This window comes from Cervus canadensis, chromosome 33 (assembly GCF_019320065.1).
Source record: "Cervus canadensis isolate Bull #8, Minnesota chromosome 33, ASM1932006v1, whole genome shotgun sequence".
Lineage (NCBI taxonomy): Eukaryota > Metazoa > Chordata > Mammalia > Artiodactyla > Cervidae > Cervus > Cervus canadensis.
In genome coordinates, this window is record NC_057418.1 from 12211318 (window position 1) to 12226403 (window position 15086).

General features: G+C 34.4%; 1 protein-coding gene across 5 annotated transcripts in view; it reads right to left on the bottom strand.

Annotated features, from left to right (window-relative positions):
* Positions 1 to 15086, bottom strand: part of REPS1 (RALBP1 associated Eps domain containing 1) — an 87976-nt gene that overhangs the window by 23782 nt on the left and 49108 nt on the right. For 3 of the 5 annotated variants that reach the window (XM_043457001.1, XM_043457000.1, XM_043457003.1), the window contains exons 9-10: positions 7562 to 7683; positions 4014 to 4094 (exon numbers count right to left, since the gene is read on the bottom strand). In XM_043457001.1, coding sequence (XP_043312936.1) covers positions 4014 to 4094; positions 7562 to 7683 — 203 coding nt within the window. The remainder of the gene's footprint in view (positions 1 to 4013; positions 4095 to 7561; positions 7684 to 15086) is intronic. The other 2 variants (XM_043457005.1, XM_043457004.1) reach the window with 1 other exon arrangement.

Sequence of the window (15086 nt, forward strand, 5' to 3'; positions counted from 1 at the left end):
AAAATATGGCTTCAAGAATAACATTTTCTTAACTTACAATTTTAATAGCAGAAATAACTGCTAAGAACCAGAATTTAACATTCTAAGGCAAGATTAAAGGAGAAAGCAAGGTATCTCATTATTCTAAACCCAAACAAACTAGGAAAAAACAAGCAAGGAAAACTTATTAGATACTTTAACTCATAATACTGATCTAATATGTATTCTGTGTGTATGTTTATAAAGTCAGATTTATAAAATTTGTAACAGAAATATTAAATAGCCTTTTCATGTATTTACCATACAAAAAATAGAAGTCATATTAATGAACCCTAAGAAAAGAAAATCATGAAATCTTCTAGAATGAATATTCTCTAAATAATTTGCCTAAGTTTCTGTACTAATAAATCAATTTTCTGTTGCTATGAGCCTACAACAGCTTTATTCCACCAGATCCTGCTACTAGCAGGACAAGGCAGTTCCTGGAAGAGTTTTACAGAGATGACCAGGCCTAACCTCAGACTGGTGGACTGGAAGCTTGGTTTGTGACTGTAACGTGCAGTTCAATAAAGAGGATTTCAATATCCAAATAAAGAACCATAAATGCCTATGATTCTTTGAGTCCTAAGCCAAAAGATGCTACGTAAAACTTCTGTTCCAAATTAGCATCCTCATATTTAAAAATAGAGAAAAAAGTAGAAAGACTGACTGGAGGCTTTGCCCATTTCTTCTGTCTATTCAAACCACACAAAGCCTTTAGGACCTACCCCTACACACTTCACAACCATGGCACATTTGTATCATATATTTGAGTACTTCATCTGATACAATTTAGTACTTTACCAAATATTCTATTGTGCTCATGTATCTATATTTTCTACTTGGCTTAAATCTTAATATACTGTTTGTCTCATTATCCTGTTTATCCCTGCTTACTTTCTATTCCTGTGTCACTAACTTAGTTCAGGTGCTCATCATCTGACTCTTTCCACCCCATCAATCCTTCACATTGTTGCCTGAATGACCTTCCCCAGCTACCTCTGCAGAACCCCCATCTTCTCATGGTACTTCTTGTCAGCTTGCAGTGTCTATGAGATTAAGTTCAGATCCTTGGTCAAGCATACAAAGATCTTCCCACTTGTGTTTCAGGCACACTCTTTACTCCCCATCACTGCCCCATACACAACTACCCTGTATCTCACTGCACTGAACTGCTCCTGCTCATGCTTTTCTCTCTGCTTGGAATGCCCTTGTCCACTTCTGCCAATTAACAGTTTCATTAAAAATTCATCATACAAATGTAATCTCTTTTGTGAAAACTTCCCCAAACATACTGGGCTGAGTTATTCTACAGTTCTCCGCCCACAGTTTGTTCACAGCTACATATGATAATTATCACAATCAGCTATATTACAATCATCAACTTGTAATGATCAAGCTGTGGTCTCCTTAAGACTGGAATTTTTTTTGACATCTTGGTATTCCTAGAGAATAACATGGGCACCTGGAAGGGGCTCCACCAAACCAAGTGACTTGGCTGGACATAATCAGTGATCAAATGAACTCCCTTTTCACGCGCTGAGTGACACAAACATTCTACAGCACTCAGGGTCAGACATAAACCATGGAGAAGACTAGTACACTGCACTTCTCGTCATTTCAGAATTTCCTAGCAGAAACAGATTCTACCAGAAGCTATTAACTGATAAGCAGTTCAACAAAAGTAATCGAGTTTCTGGAAACGAGATATCAAAAACCCAATTTCATAAGAAACCTGGGAACCTAAAGCCATCTTGGTTTTCATGTGAGGTCACTGTACTGTGTGACAGCTCTCTCTAAGTGCCACAGAGCAGAGTGGAGCTCTTCACAGACTTAATGTTTATTGAGCAAATGCCTGCTTATCAAATTTTGGCTTTTAAAAATTACTCCATCAATTCTTTCTGACATCGTAAGGTACGCTAAATTTGTATATCTGAACTGTGGTGTTCTTTTTCTCCTATGTGATTCTAATCTGAATGGATCTTTATTTTACTTATAATTCTCATTTATAAAAGCCTTGCTGAGGATCACTTGGGATTGTGACTACAGACTGTTCTGTGGACAGGCAATATGTTAAGTAAGAATTAGATGATGGTTAAGAAGCTCAGACCCTCACTAAGAGCAGAGCATTGTACCAATTACAAGTTTATAGTGAGATTATAATTCACCACCATAAGAGAAAAAAGATGTTTTTTTGGTACCAGATTATAAATATTTAAGACTGCCAACATTATTAAATTTAGAGGTCTAAATTCAAGTTTAAAATTTTCATTGACCATTAAAAATTTTTTTTCCCTAGAGCCTTCTGTCATACTAGAAATAACAAAAGAAAGTATTGTGTTATGTCATTTAAAACATTAGGCTAGAATTCACGAATTTGGATATTATTTCCAAGAAGTTACAAGAACATCACTGTTATTAAACTATTTCTCTGCATTTCCTGCCAGTCATGAGTCAATTTATTTTGCCTTTGAGTCTATATTTTTAACATTCTTTCCTAGCCTGAATTTCTATTTTCAATATCACTTAAGTGTTAGAGAATAAAAGAGAGCCTCAACTGCTATATCCTTCCCTGTAAAGTACTTTTACTAAAGTACTTTAAACAAAATTAACTTGACTCTGTAAATAGAAGATAGGAATAACATGGAGAAATGAAACTCAGAGCTAAAGTAAAACTTAGCTTATAGCACACCTGTCACTTTCCAAGGGACCTTAATTACTGCTTCTAATAAGCAGCAAAAATTGTTAAGCATTACCTTTTTATTTCTCTTTCATTTTTCAGAGACTAAAATCAAACATCCTCAAGGTGGTAAGAAAAGAGAAGCCAAAGGCATAGATAATCTACATATTAATTGTTCCCTGAATAATGATTATAAAATAGACACTTAAAACATTTTGATACATTATGTTTGAATATAACAGCATTCTCTATATTTCAAATAGATACAAATTCTTTAAACTGTAAAACACCAAAGGTTCATTCATTTAAAATGCTGAAGCCATACTATTATCTTTAAATACCACTTCTCCTCAATTTATATTAAATAACAAGAGTATTTTTACATTTAATGAATAAAATGTTGGCTATCTTCGGTCAGAAACACCTCAAAAGAATGCCTCATGTCACCTTCTCCATATCTTTTCACTGAACTCATTTTTAAAAATCCTACCTTTACACTCTTCTTCCCTTCCTACTTACTTCCTCTTTTCTTTTTGAAAGGTGCTTATTAGCATGTCCTTCTCTTTACAGGAAAAAAAATTAAAAGAAAAAGCAGAAGTGAACAGTGAGAAGAATGATTCATAGCTAAGGTTTTGAAGTTTTCAAATAACTTGAGGGACAGGCGGGGCATATATGAAGTTCAATCTATGGGGATAATTTATTTTTTAAATCAGGATGTGAACTTTGTAGCATTTTCAAAGCAACACAGCAAACCACAGGAAGACAAGACAGAGGTCCTCTGCACAAATGAAAATCTGACTGACAATTCTACATTGTTTTGCTGAACTTGATTCTCTTGTAACAGAACTCAACATACTGATTAAGTCAAAGCTGTACCATCTAGACTATTAAATAAATGATGACATTGCATATTTACATACATAGTACATAATACATGATGTGTAAGCATACAAATAAAATAGTATTTACTGTCATTACACTGAAATAAACAGCATGTTTAATAAAAACATACACTCAATTACCAAATAAAAACAAAATTAACTATATCAATTGTTCACAAAATGCTTCTTTAGACACATGTACCAGATATTAAAAACACAGATTTCTCTCACCAAAATAACTAGAAAATACAGAGAATGGTAAAAAAAAAAAAAAAAAGTTCTTTCCACCACTGAGCACACAAAAATTGAAAAGCCTGCCACCAATTCCCTCTAAGCACTCCACTGAATCATGCATATCAGCTAAAAACCATAATGAATGAAAATTTGGGTTAATAAAATTAATTTCAAACAAGCAAGCTAAGTGATTGACTTACAGGATCAGCTGGTGCAATGTTAGAATCAAATTGGGTCAGAGTTTGTGAGCTTGAAGAGCGTTCACTAAATGTCTCCCACTGCTGAACAGACAGAGGAGAGACAAGTCAGCATGACGAGAAAGATGGAATAAAAGATCACCGGAGAAGATTTAGCAAGGTAATTCAGAGGTTGCACTGCAAGTTGTGTTTCGTAGGCCTGACAAATTCCGTTGTTTTATTTTTGCATAAACATTTTATATTATCTGTGTAAAGTGAGCAGCTTCACATCAAGTGTACAGTAATAACTGGTCTCTCTATGGGAGAGATTCAAAGCCTTACAGAATTTAACTCAAAACACATTAAAGGAACAGAGTCTAAGTGGTATTAATGGTAACAAGATAAAAATTTTAAAGGGTTTTTTCTAGACTAGAGAAAGAATAACTTCAAATCCTTCGTTGAAAATCCAAGTGTTGATGCACTGAATTAGTGCTGCTAATGAATTCTGATTGTATCAGAGTTTTGGTCAAAACAAAGCAAGTCAGTGTGACTTGCCAGTGCGACCCCTGAAGGATGATTCTATTATGTACGTGCACATATTTTATACAAATGTATAGATATTTAATAAAATATAACTGAGATAAAATGCAAAGAATTCTGGAATTAATATAAGTTGCAGTTTGTGTCAATCTGCAGCAAATCAACCCCTATATTCAGCATTATGAACAGGGCCATGCCAGACCACAAGACAGAACTGCCAATCAGGCACCCACCTCCAGCCCCATGCTAGAAAAATCAGAATGCGGCCACAATGAGAGCAAATCAAGCAACTGAGTATGTGTTATATATAGAAGATGTATTTTGATATGAAATACTACTCTTCTAAAAGAGGTACACAAATATCATACCTCAAATTAGGTGGAGTGATAAGTGAATAATTTGAAGATCTTAGTAATAAATAGTATAGGATTTTTAGATCAAAATCATTAAAATTATCATTACAATTTGATTCTTAAGAATTATCAATGACTCTGAAGAAGGAAAAACATTTGCACATATAAAATATATACACACAAATGTTTACACACAGACACACCTATACCATTAACTAAAATCCTCTTTTTATAATTCAGTAAACATTTTTATGCTTCAAAGTTCGACTTAATATTTAAAACAGTGCTATTCAATTTGAGAAGACATGTAGAAATTAAATAATAGCAAATGAATACATTTATAAAAATTATCTGCAAAAATGGCTAATGTAATCATTCAACAGTTTTTCTCTCAGATGTTTCAAAATCATAAAATTAAGATATATTGAGAAACACTGATGCATTCAGAGTGTCTCCTGAATAGAGAGTCCACAATAATTCACTCTTATCGTGGGACATCACTTCAGGGAAGTGACTTACCAATATCTGTTAATATAATCAGTTTCTTCAATAATTACTGCTGCATAGGCACAGAAGAAATTTTTAAAATTGTAATTATCTAACTGTGGAGAAAAGTTTAGATGCAGACTATTTTTTTCCTAAAATTAGAAGACATTTATTTACCTATTTGGTGGCATGAGATTTTACCTGATTTCACAAGGCGGTATGTAAGCTACCTGGAGTGCGGAAAAACACTCTTATCTTTAGAAGCTTGGTATAATGGTTAAGAGCACAGTCTCTGGAACCAGACTCCTGGAATCCTAGTTATGCCATACACCCTTAGGCAAGTTATCTAACCTCTCTCTGTTCCAGTTTCACCATGTGAAATATGAGATTAATAATGCTTACATCACAGAATTGTTATAAAAATGTAAACAGTTAATATATGTAAAGAGCTTTTTGAACAGAGCTGGCACATCAAAAGTCCTCGACAAATTTTATTGATTATTATTAGTGTTATCCCCTACAGTGCCTCATCTATATTAACAGGTGCTGAATGAATATTTACTGAAAGATTAGTGCTTCAAGGCAGAAAACTAAAATATAAATTCCATATACTAAGGAGACTTTAAAAAAGAGATATTATTAAAATGTGTAAAAAAATCAATGTTAGTAGAATTTTGATTTTCTACACACAGTAAAAAAAAGAAAAAAGAAAAATTATGAAATTCAGTACCTTACTAGTAAATACTACAAAATGAAACTTGCCAGGAATATTTAAGAAGAAAAAAATGCAACTGCTTCAATCAGAGTTCAAAGGGATTTCTCTTCCTAATTTTTAATGATCACATGTGATTTTATTTAGAATGAAGACAGACTTTTGAATTGAGATGCCTTAGGGTTGCTTTTACTTATGAACTGACATTGATAAAAATACTTTTAAAATCTGACACTGCTTCTTAAAAATGACAGAAATTAATAAATGCAGCAGAAACAGTGCTTTCAAGAAACTGACCCTATTCTCTTATTATAAAGCCTCTCTACTAATAAATGCTTTCAAGGCTTAAATTTTCCCTCCAGAAAAACACTCATATAAATGGTTTTATATCTGACAGCACAACGGATGTATGTTATAATGTCTCAGAAACAGGTATCTGTGATTATGTCATAAAGCAGCAGCAAGCACTTTAAATCTGCCAGTTACTTCTCTGTTTTTCAACTGTACAAAATTAACTAGCGTCTCTTAAACCCAATATTTTTCTGTCTTTAAAAGACATGGAAAACACAGAAGCTTAGAGGAGTTTCTTCCTGAAAGTCAAAAAACTTATATTTGTAGCACTATCTAAAAGTGATACCAAAAAACTATAAGAAAAAAATATATAGATACAACTTGTTCACAAAGAAGACTGCTCTAGTAAGTTAAGCAGTGGTTTTCAATTAGAGATCGACAGAGCACTAAGGTTTAACTGAGGGGCTTCAGGGGGTACTTTGTGGAGGCAGGGCTTCAGGTCCTCTTCACTGTTTTATATAATCGAGTTCCAAAGTAATGGGGGGGCGGGGCGGGGGGGGGGCGGAATGTGTCTCAAATTCTGTTTTGTATGCTGTGCTTGGTCTTATATAACATGGTCTTTATATAAAGTGGTCTTTAACCACTGCATTTAACAGGGTTGAATCACTCCATTTTGTATTAAACAAAATAAATTACTATGAATAGCTTGGAATACTTTTTTCATGTGGAAAGCCGGTTGAGTGGCTTCTCATATCACTTCTAATGCCAAGATTCCAAATCTATTATCCCAGGCTTTCTTACAGGAATGAGAAGGCAGCGTGACACAGCGGGTGTGCTAGCTGACTGAACGTCAAAGGACTTGTGTTCAAACCTCAGTCCTTGTCCCTTACAGGCTGTAAGATATCTTGTCTAAGACATCTACCCTTTTACTGTTAAGTTCATGCACCTGTCTCACCTAACTCACAGGGTCTTAACAGGAATGAATGGTGGAAACTAAACAATAGTACACATGTGAAAAAGGACTTCGAGAACCTCAGACAGTCATATAATTACAAGCATCTATCACAGTCACACTTGATATGGTCCCTATGCATGCATGCTGAAAGAGCTATAGGCTGAAATTACCCTGCTTGGAACTTCTTACCTTAAAAAAGTGAACATTAGTGAAAGAAAAGGGAAGTATTGCTAACCTCACTGCTCTGATTCAGCTCCGGCCAAGTCTGGTTTAGCGACGGCATTGACGGAGACTTGCTTGGAGGAGCTTCTGCAGGAGAGCCTGAATAACCTACCTCACCTGGCTGATCCCCAACATCTGCAATTTAAAAATAGAGAAATTTTCTGTAAACAATATATTTTAGTTCTGGAATGCTTATTCATAAAAACCTAACAGAAGATTTTCACAAGTAGTAATTTATAATCTGAATTGCCTTTTCTCATGTTCCCCAAACAAACATTTTAACAATTAAACAGGCAATATGTATTCCTGCTACTTATTGTCTACCTGAAACCAGAGTTTTCCATGAAAAATAAAATCTAGTTAGAAATACACAGAGAAAGAGTGTTGTACATAGCAATGCAATAAGGCACATACTTGGAATCTTCTTCTAATAGAGATGGATTTGTACCAGTTCCCAAAGTGTACTTCAAGGAATATTAATTAGTAAGGCATTTTTAAAAAACTAGGCTTTTCATTCAAATAAATCTGGGGATACCATAATTCTCTGTTGGACATGTCCCTATGCACATTTGTATATTAAAGACCTAGAGCAAATAAATGTGTTTAAATCAGTCTTTCCCAAATATAAACTTTTTTAAAATCAGATAAAAAACCCTCAATATCCCCTTGGCATATACTTTAGGAAATGTTGATTTACACTAGTTCACTTGCATTTTCTCAACAAGTCTTCCTTGTAACCAAGAAGCAGCATATATTTTTAAGGCAGACAGCAAAAGGAGAGGAAGAACCCAGGCACGAGCAAAAAGCAAAGTCAATAAGTCCACATGAAACAAACTTTTCGTTGTTAGGCTCACTAGCGTTTACAGACTTAACCGAGAGGGCTACAAATCCATGACACAATTTCAAAGTGGTTTTTAAAGTATTATGTGATATCATGTTCCACTTTTAATTAGTTAAGGCCTCATCTAAACTCTCTCTTAAACTGTAATTTAAAAATGGAAGAAAATTTCAATGGTAAATAAATTCTCATTCCAATCTTCCCAAGTTTTATATGGCTTTGAATATAATTCCTGTCTGAAAATCACATTAACTTTGCCAAATTAATGGGGTATAACTAATCTGTTTAGAACCTGTGTCAAAAAATATGATTCTAATATCCGTCACTATCTTTTTGTTTGTGACCATGGGCAAGCTGAAGAAAATAAATAGCACCTGAGTTTCTCCATCAGAAAGGAAGACACCTGCCATTAAATGTTAGTATTATATTTCAGATTCCTATAGAGACAGACATAAAATAACTTGGCGAAGTATAGGTTTAACCTTTCAATCTATTCATGAGTAAATCCTTCACACTATAGTACTGAACACAGAACCTAATACTTACTAGGCACTCAAATATTTACTGAATGAATTACTTTTTGTGATCTTCATTTAAATTCATTCTTTAGTGTTATTTCCCTAAAACCAGAGTTAACTACTGAGACTTTGAAAAGTTCTCAAAATTTTTCTTCACCTTATTCTGAACATGATTACCTCGAAATATCAATACTTCCCTTTTACTTACCCTGACATTATTTCTTTATAGTCATATCACACTGCAAGTTCTATCATATTTTGATAAATTTTGGTTTTCATAGATCAAGAGTTATTCAGATTTCTTTCTTAATTCCATGCCTTTCTCAATAAAAGTGCCATAGTGATACAGAACAGTAAGAGGCAGAAATGCTTTAAATAATGTTCTATGAAGACTTTTTAACTCAAAGCTCCCAGAGAACAACTAATGAAAAAAATTATTTATGATAAATAGTAGCAGCAAATTCCTCATGGAGACAGCTTGTGGTTTTCAGTCTGAACAAAAATCATGGACTTTTTTTTTTCCTATGGTAACAAAGGGAAAGGGAGTTGAAGGAGAATATGGCTATAGATCTAACAGTTTACTGGAAGTGAAACTGTCAGAAGGATAGAGATTGAAGAAGTATCTTTAAAAGATCCCTCAAAGCAGGTATTAAAGAAACAAGAAACAGAATAAAAATAGTATTAACTATAGGATGATTAATTTTCAAAAAAACCTATTCAAAAGTCATATTCCATTTCAACTTAAGCTCCAAATATCACCTTAGAGCACACAGGGGCCCTCAATTGACTGTCTAGATCTCTGTTTTCCTGTTAGTCCACTGCTGAGAAATTTAGGGCCACAGTGCATGCCACTCCCACTGCTGGGAAGTGCAGGTTTGGGATAGATTTGGGGTACCTCCATGTGAACCATGGACTCCTGGGGACCCCCATGACTCTGCTAGGGGGTCTAAAAAGTCAACTATTTTTGTAATAGTAATAATGCTTTTCCCCTGTGGGGGCACATGCACTGATGGTGCGAAAGCAATGGTGGGTAAACCTGCTGGCTTATCAGCAAGAACTAAGCCAGTGGCTCCTAAACACACTAGCAGTCATTGTGTTCTTTACTGCCACACATTCCAGTTAAAATATATAAAAATAAATGAACCAGTAACTTCACTAAAGAATGTTCACAATTAAGCAGTAAGAATTATTAATTTTATTAAATCTCACCCCAAAACTCATTTTAAAACACACTGTATGATGAAGCGGGAAACATGTAAAGCGTTTCTCCACATTAAAGTGCAGGGGTTTTCTCATGGGAAACTACTGGTGTTCAGTTGTCAGCTGAACAGGCCACTTTTTTCACTGGACACTATCATCCTTGAAAGAACAGTTGATAAAACTATATAATTATTCAGACATGGTAGGGCACAGATTTTCTCAAAAATGGATTAAGTGACCCTGTATCTAAAATAACTATTTTCAGTATTTGTCACCAATGACAAAAGTTTCAACTTTTAAGTGAAAGTTGGAATTCTGGAAAATGTATACCATGTCTATAAGCTCAAGAGCTTCCCAGTACTTAAAAGACTTCTTTGATAAGATAGGTTGTAACATTAACAACTAAACTTTTTGATATTTTACAATAAAACGTTCCAACATTTCAAAAGCTGTACAACTCAATGAACTGATATTTTACAAATAATCAATGCATTATGTTATAAAACCATGCGTGGGTAACAGATTCATTCAAAGTGCAAGACAGATCTACCTAATAGTACAAACAATTCATTAATATGGTTTCAGCTTTCACTGCAATTAATCTTTAAGAAATTACTATATGTTGAGTTTTCGGGTAGTACCAAAGAATATCCAAAATTATATGAAAATAATCCTCCCTTTTACTATGTGAGGCCAAATTTTCTTCATGTACCAAGAATTAGCTATCTTTTTCTACAAAGGGCCAGAGAGTAAATATTTAAGGCTTTGTAGGCTTTAAGGTCTCTGTTGCAACCACTCACAATATGCTACTGTAGTCAAAAGAAGCCATAGGTAATTCATAAAGGAACAGGCTTGGCTGTGTTTCAATAAAATTTTATTTTTGGATGCTGAAACTGAATTTCATATATTTTCATGTGTGATAAATTTATTCTTTTTTGAAAACAGTCAGTAAACTGGCTCTGGTCTCAGGGCTTAAGTGTGCCAGCCCCTGCTATACTTCAAATAAAGTAAAACACTCATCAGATTGAATGCAGAATGCAGATAGATGAGATCTAAGCTGTCTTCTATTAAACCAAATATTAAAGAGATTTTCAAAATTGTAAAACAATGCCACCCTTTTTGCAATACAGTTATTTTCCTAAAAATATCTATACTAATATATAAGGGGTCTATTTTTATTTCAAAATAAAGAAGTGTTTTTTTAAGTGTATCACTTATTTCCTAATAAAGTTACTATTGATAGATCTAATCTATAAAAACAAAGTTTTGAGGGTCCACAAATTTTTTTAAGAATATAAAGGGGTCTGAAGACAAAAAGCTTTGAAAAAAATCACTGTCCTTGAAAATTCAAAAATTATCTCTGGAATAAATTAGCAAAATTACCCATGGTTCTTTCTTAATTTCATACATAGAACAAATGGCAGTAGAAAAAGAGCAAATTACCTATGTTCTAGAAACTGCCAGTCATGAGTTGGAGGGGGGGCATTAAGCGTGTAAATTAACTGCGTCTCCTTCAAGCCACTCCTTACAAACACCCCAACAAAGGGCTTCACGCCCAGCCACAAGGGTTAAGTCCTTAAGACTGCATCCTCATGGAGGCAGGGGTGTGGCTTCTCTCTTACCTGATGCAGTGTTCCAGCCTAGCCTCCTGCTGGAACACTGTGTCAACCCTGCCTCCCTCCTGAGGCTTCTGCTCTGCCCCTGACATCATCAGAGCATCAGGGCTGAAAAAGAAGAGCATGAGCCTAAATCATTTGTTAAAGTCAACCCCAGAAGGGCTTTTATGCAGAAAGTATTTCCATGTATAAAAAGTTTGTCTGGAAGACACAACCCAGTATGAGCATACTGATGTACTGTCAACCTACACTGAAAAGTTAGTAATAATAACATTTAACACACAAGCCTGATTTTCAGGATAGCACTAGCAAATAAACAGTCAGTAGTTTTCATCCTTCGAGCCTTCATAGACTCTGAAAAGTTCCCCAGATTCAATTCAGTTCAGTGTACCTCCTGAACAAGCTCTTTCATGAAGAGCTTCGGTTTTATTCCAGGTTTATAACGTACCTAACCCAAATTTATCTTATTTTCCTAGTATTATACTCAACATACTAAAAAATTATTTAAAAAATGACTGCCAGCTATTATTAATCTTTTAGAAACATAATACACTATCTGAAATCTTATGGTTTAAAACTTATTTTCCTTTCAAGTAGCAAAACAAATCCAAGAATTCAGTCATGAAGGTTCAAGGTTCTAAGCTCATTTAACAGCTTCATCTAAGCAAAAGTAACTATATCTTTTATTTATTTGAGGTGTAAATATTATCTTTACAAGAAAAAAAATTTTAATTTAAAAAAGCAGGTTTCAATAAATTTTGCGTTTTCAAAAACAAATCCTATTAAAGAGTACTTTTTTCATTCATATTTTTAAATGACAGAGGCAAGAAATGCATATGCAGAAAGAAATTAAGGACTCAGTTTAAGATATGTTTTGCCTTGAATGACATTACATGGATCAAAAAACTTAGCTCTAGTTCAAAAACTAATTCCACTTCTCCCTGATACTCCACAAATGAAAACCTACTCAGTAAGCAGATCTTAAGAAGGACTCAATTTTGAATTAAAACCAAAGATTATTTTTCTAAAATTGAAGTAAAAACATGCCCAACAAGGTTTGAAAAGAATAAAACATTTACCCTAAATATTAATTAAATTGCACTTGTCTTTCTCTTTTTTTTTTTTTTTGCAGTATTTATCAATATTTTATAGCAAATACTGTTTTGACTCACCTATTATACTTCAAAGAAAACTACCTACAGATACACAGGAGGTTTCCATTATCTAAGGATACCTAAAAATGGGAAAAGCCCATTTAAAGCTAATCCAATTAAAATAAGGACTCAAGTTTCATAAACAGAAAAAAACAACTAGAAACTGGGGCTTTATCTTTAAGACTAACATAGAAAATGAGTATCAAGAATAAGAGATTAAAAATATGGGGTGAAATTTGGTGGCACAATTAATAAAGCAAGAATCCAGTAGTGTGCATCGTTACTGAGGGCCTGTAAATAAACACAGCAAACAAAGACATGGTACTGTGCAAGAGGATGAGGCTCCCATTTATTTCCATGGAGCTCTCATCCTAACAGAGCAAGACAAACATCCTTCACTCCATTCTGACTTTCACAACACAATCACCAAGATAAAATCTCATTTCTGCAAGAATAATTAAGGGTATCATTAAATATTCCCAAGACTCTCATTAAATCTACTGTATTTAAACCGTAATCTTGTAAAGCCCCTAGTGTCACTCTTGCAGAGATTTTCTCTTTTAAGTATGAGCTAGCCTTGTTTGTCACTTTTCTGTGACAAACAGAAAAGTGTTTGTCAATTTCTGCCAGGAATCTGAGGAGGCTAAGTATTTTTTCCAATCTCATTAAGTGGTGCCCCTTTGCCAGTATTTGCAGTTGTTCTGATCCATCAGTTCCAATACCCCACATTCTGAAAAGAAATGATGCCATTAAGAATGTATACAGATATGGGGGTGGGGTGTGCTTAAGAACTAATTCCTTAGACGTAGTGGTAATGGTGAATATTGTGCCTATTTTTATTATCTTTATCTCTGCAACTAAAGGCACCTGGAGAGCAAATTTTCCAAAACAAAGATTCAACTTTCTTTGTACAAAACAAAAATGTGGTGTTTTTTTTTTCCCCTAGCACCATTTTAAAGATAAAGCCAGGAAATTATCTGAAAATTCCATCAATATGAAGCTGGCTGAATTAAGGAACATTCATATGTATGACAAAGAATGTGACAACTCTATATGTAATAAGGGCAGAGATGTCCAACATTATTAGAAAAAAATTCACAGATGTATAGTGTGATTGCACTTGTGTAAAAACAGCTGCACATGTTATTTCTGTGGGCTTTTTTTTTTTTTTTTAACGGTAACTTTCTCTAGGTTTATTAGGGAGATTTTCACCCAGTTTCTGTGGGCTTTTATATGTTAAATTTTCTGGTGAAAGAACCTAACATTAATCAACCTAGTCTCAAGTATGGCTTTTTGGCAAATTACTCATAAATAAAAAGTCTCTGGCTTTAAAAACATTCATGTTAAATACCACTAGGAGCTTGGGGGCCTATGCTATGTATTATATTAACAATAATGAAACACACTCAAATTTACTGCTTAAAGAAGTGATTATGGAAAGGACACAGAATAGTGAACAAATTCCTTTCCATCTTTGAGTATCTCAACCAGATCCTACCAAGGTGCTCATGTGAGCTGTGTGGTGTGAAGACAGGAAACAGTTTTAAAAAACAAGTGGTTCAGTCATTTAGACATTTCAAAAACATAAACGGCTACTTATGTACTCAATTTGCACCCTGTGAGATACTTAAATATAATGAACAAGACAGATCTGCCTGGGATCTGTCACCTGCCGGGACACCTCTAAGCTAGTTTAAGAGACTGACCAAATGATCACATAAAATATACATAAAATAGCAATTGTGCTAAAAAGATGATTCTTTGGAAACTGAGTTTAAGACATGGAGGGTTTGGTTTTTTTTTTTTTGACATGGAGTTTTAAGATAAATAACAACTCAACATGCTTTCTTTTTTCTTTAAGGTACAGTTGTGGTAGGCTAGCACACAACCTTAATCTTTCTTTCAAGTGGGGTGCATAAATTGGGAGACGGGGAATCAACACATATATGCTACTATATATATAAAATAGGTTACTAATAAGAACCTACTGCACAGCACTGAATATTCACTGGAAGGACTGATGCTGAAGTTGAAGCTCCAATACTTTCAGGCACCTGGTGCGAAGAGCCAACTCATTGGAAATGACTGATGCCGGGAAAGATTGAGGGTAGGAGAAGTGGGGGGCGGCAGAGGATGAGAGGGTTAGACAGCATCACTGATTCAATGGACAGGAGTTTGAGCCAACTGTGGGAGATAGTGAAGGACAGATGAG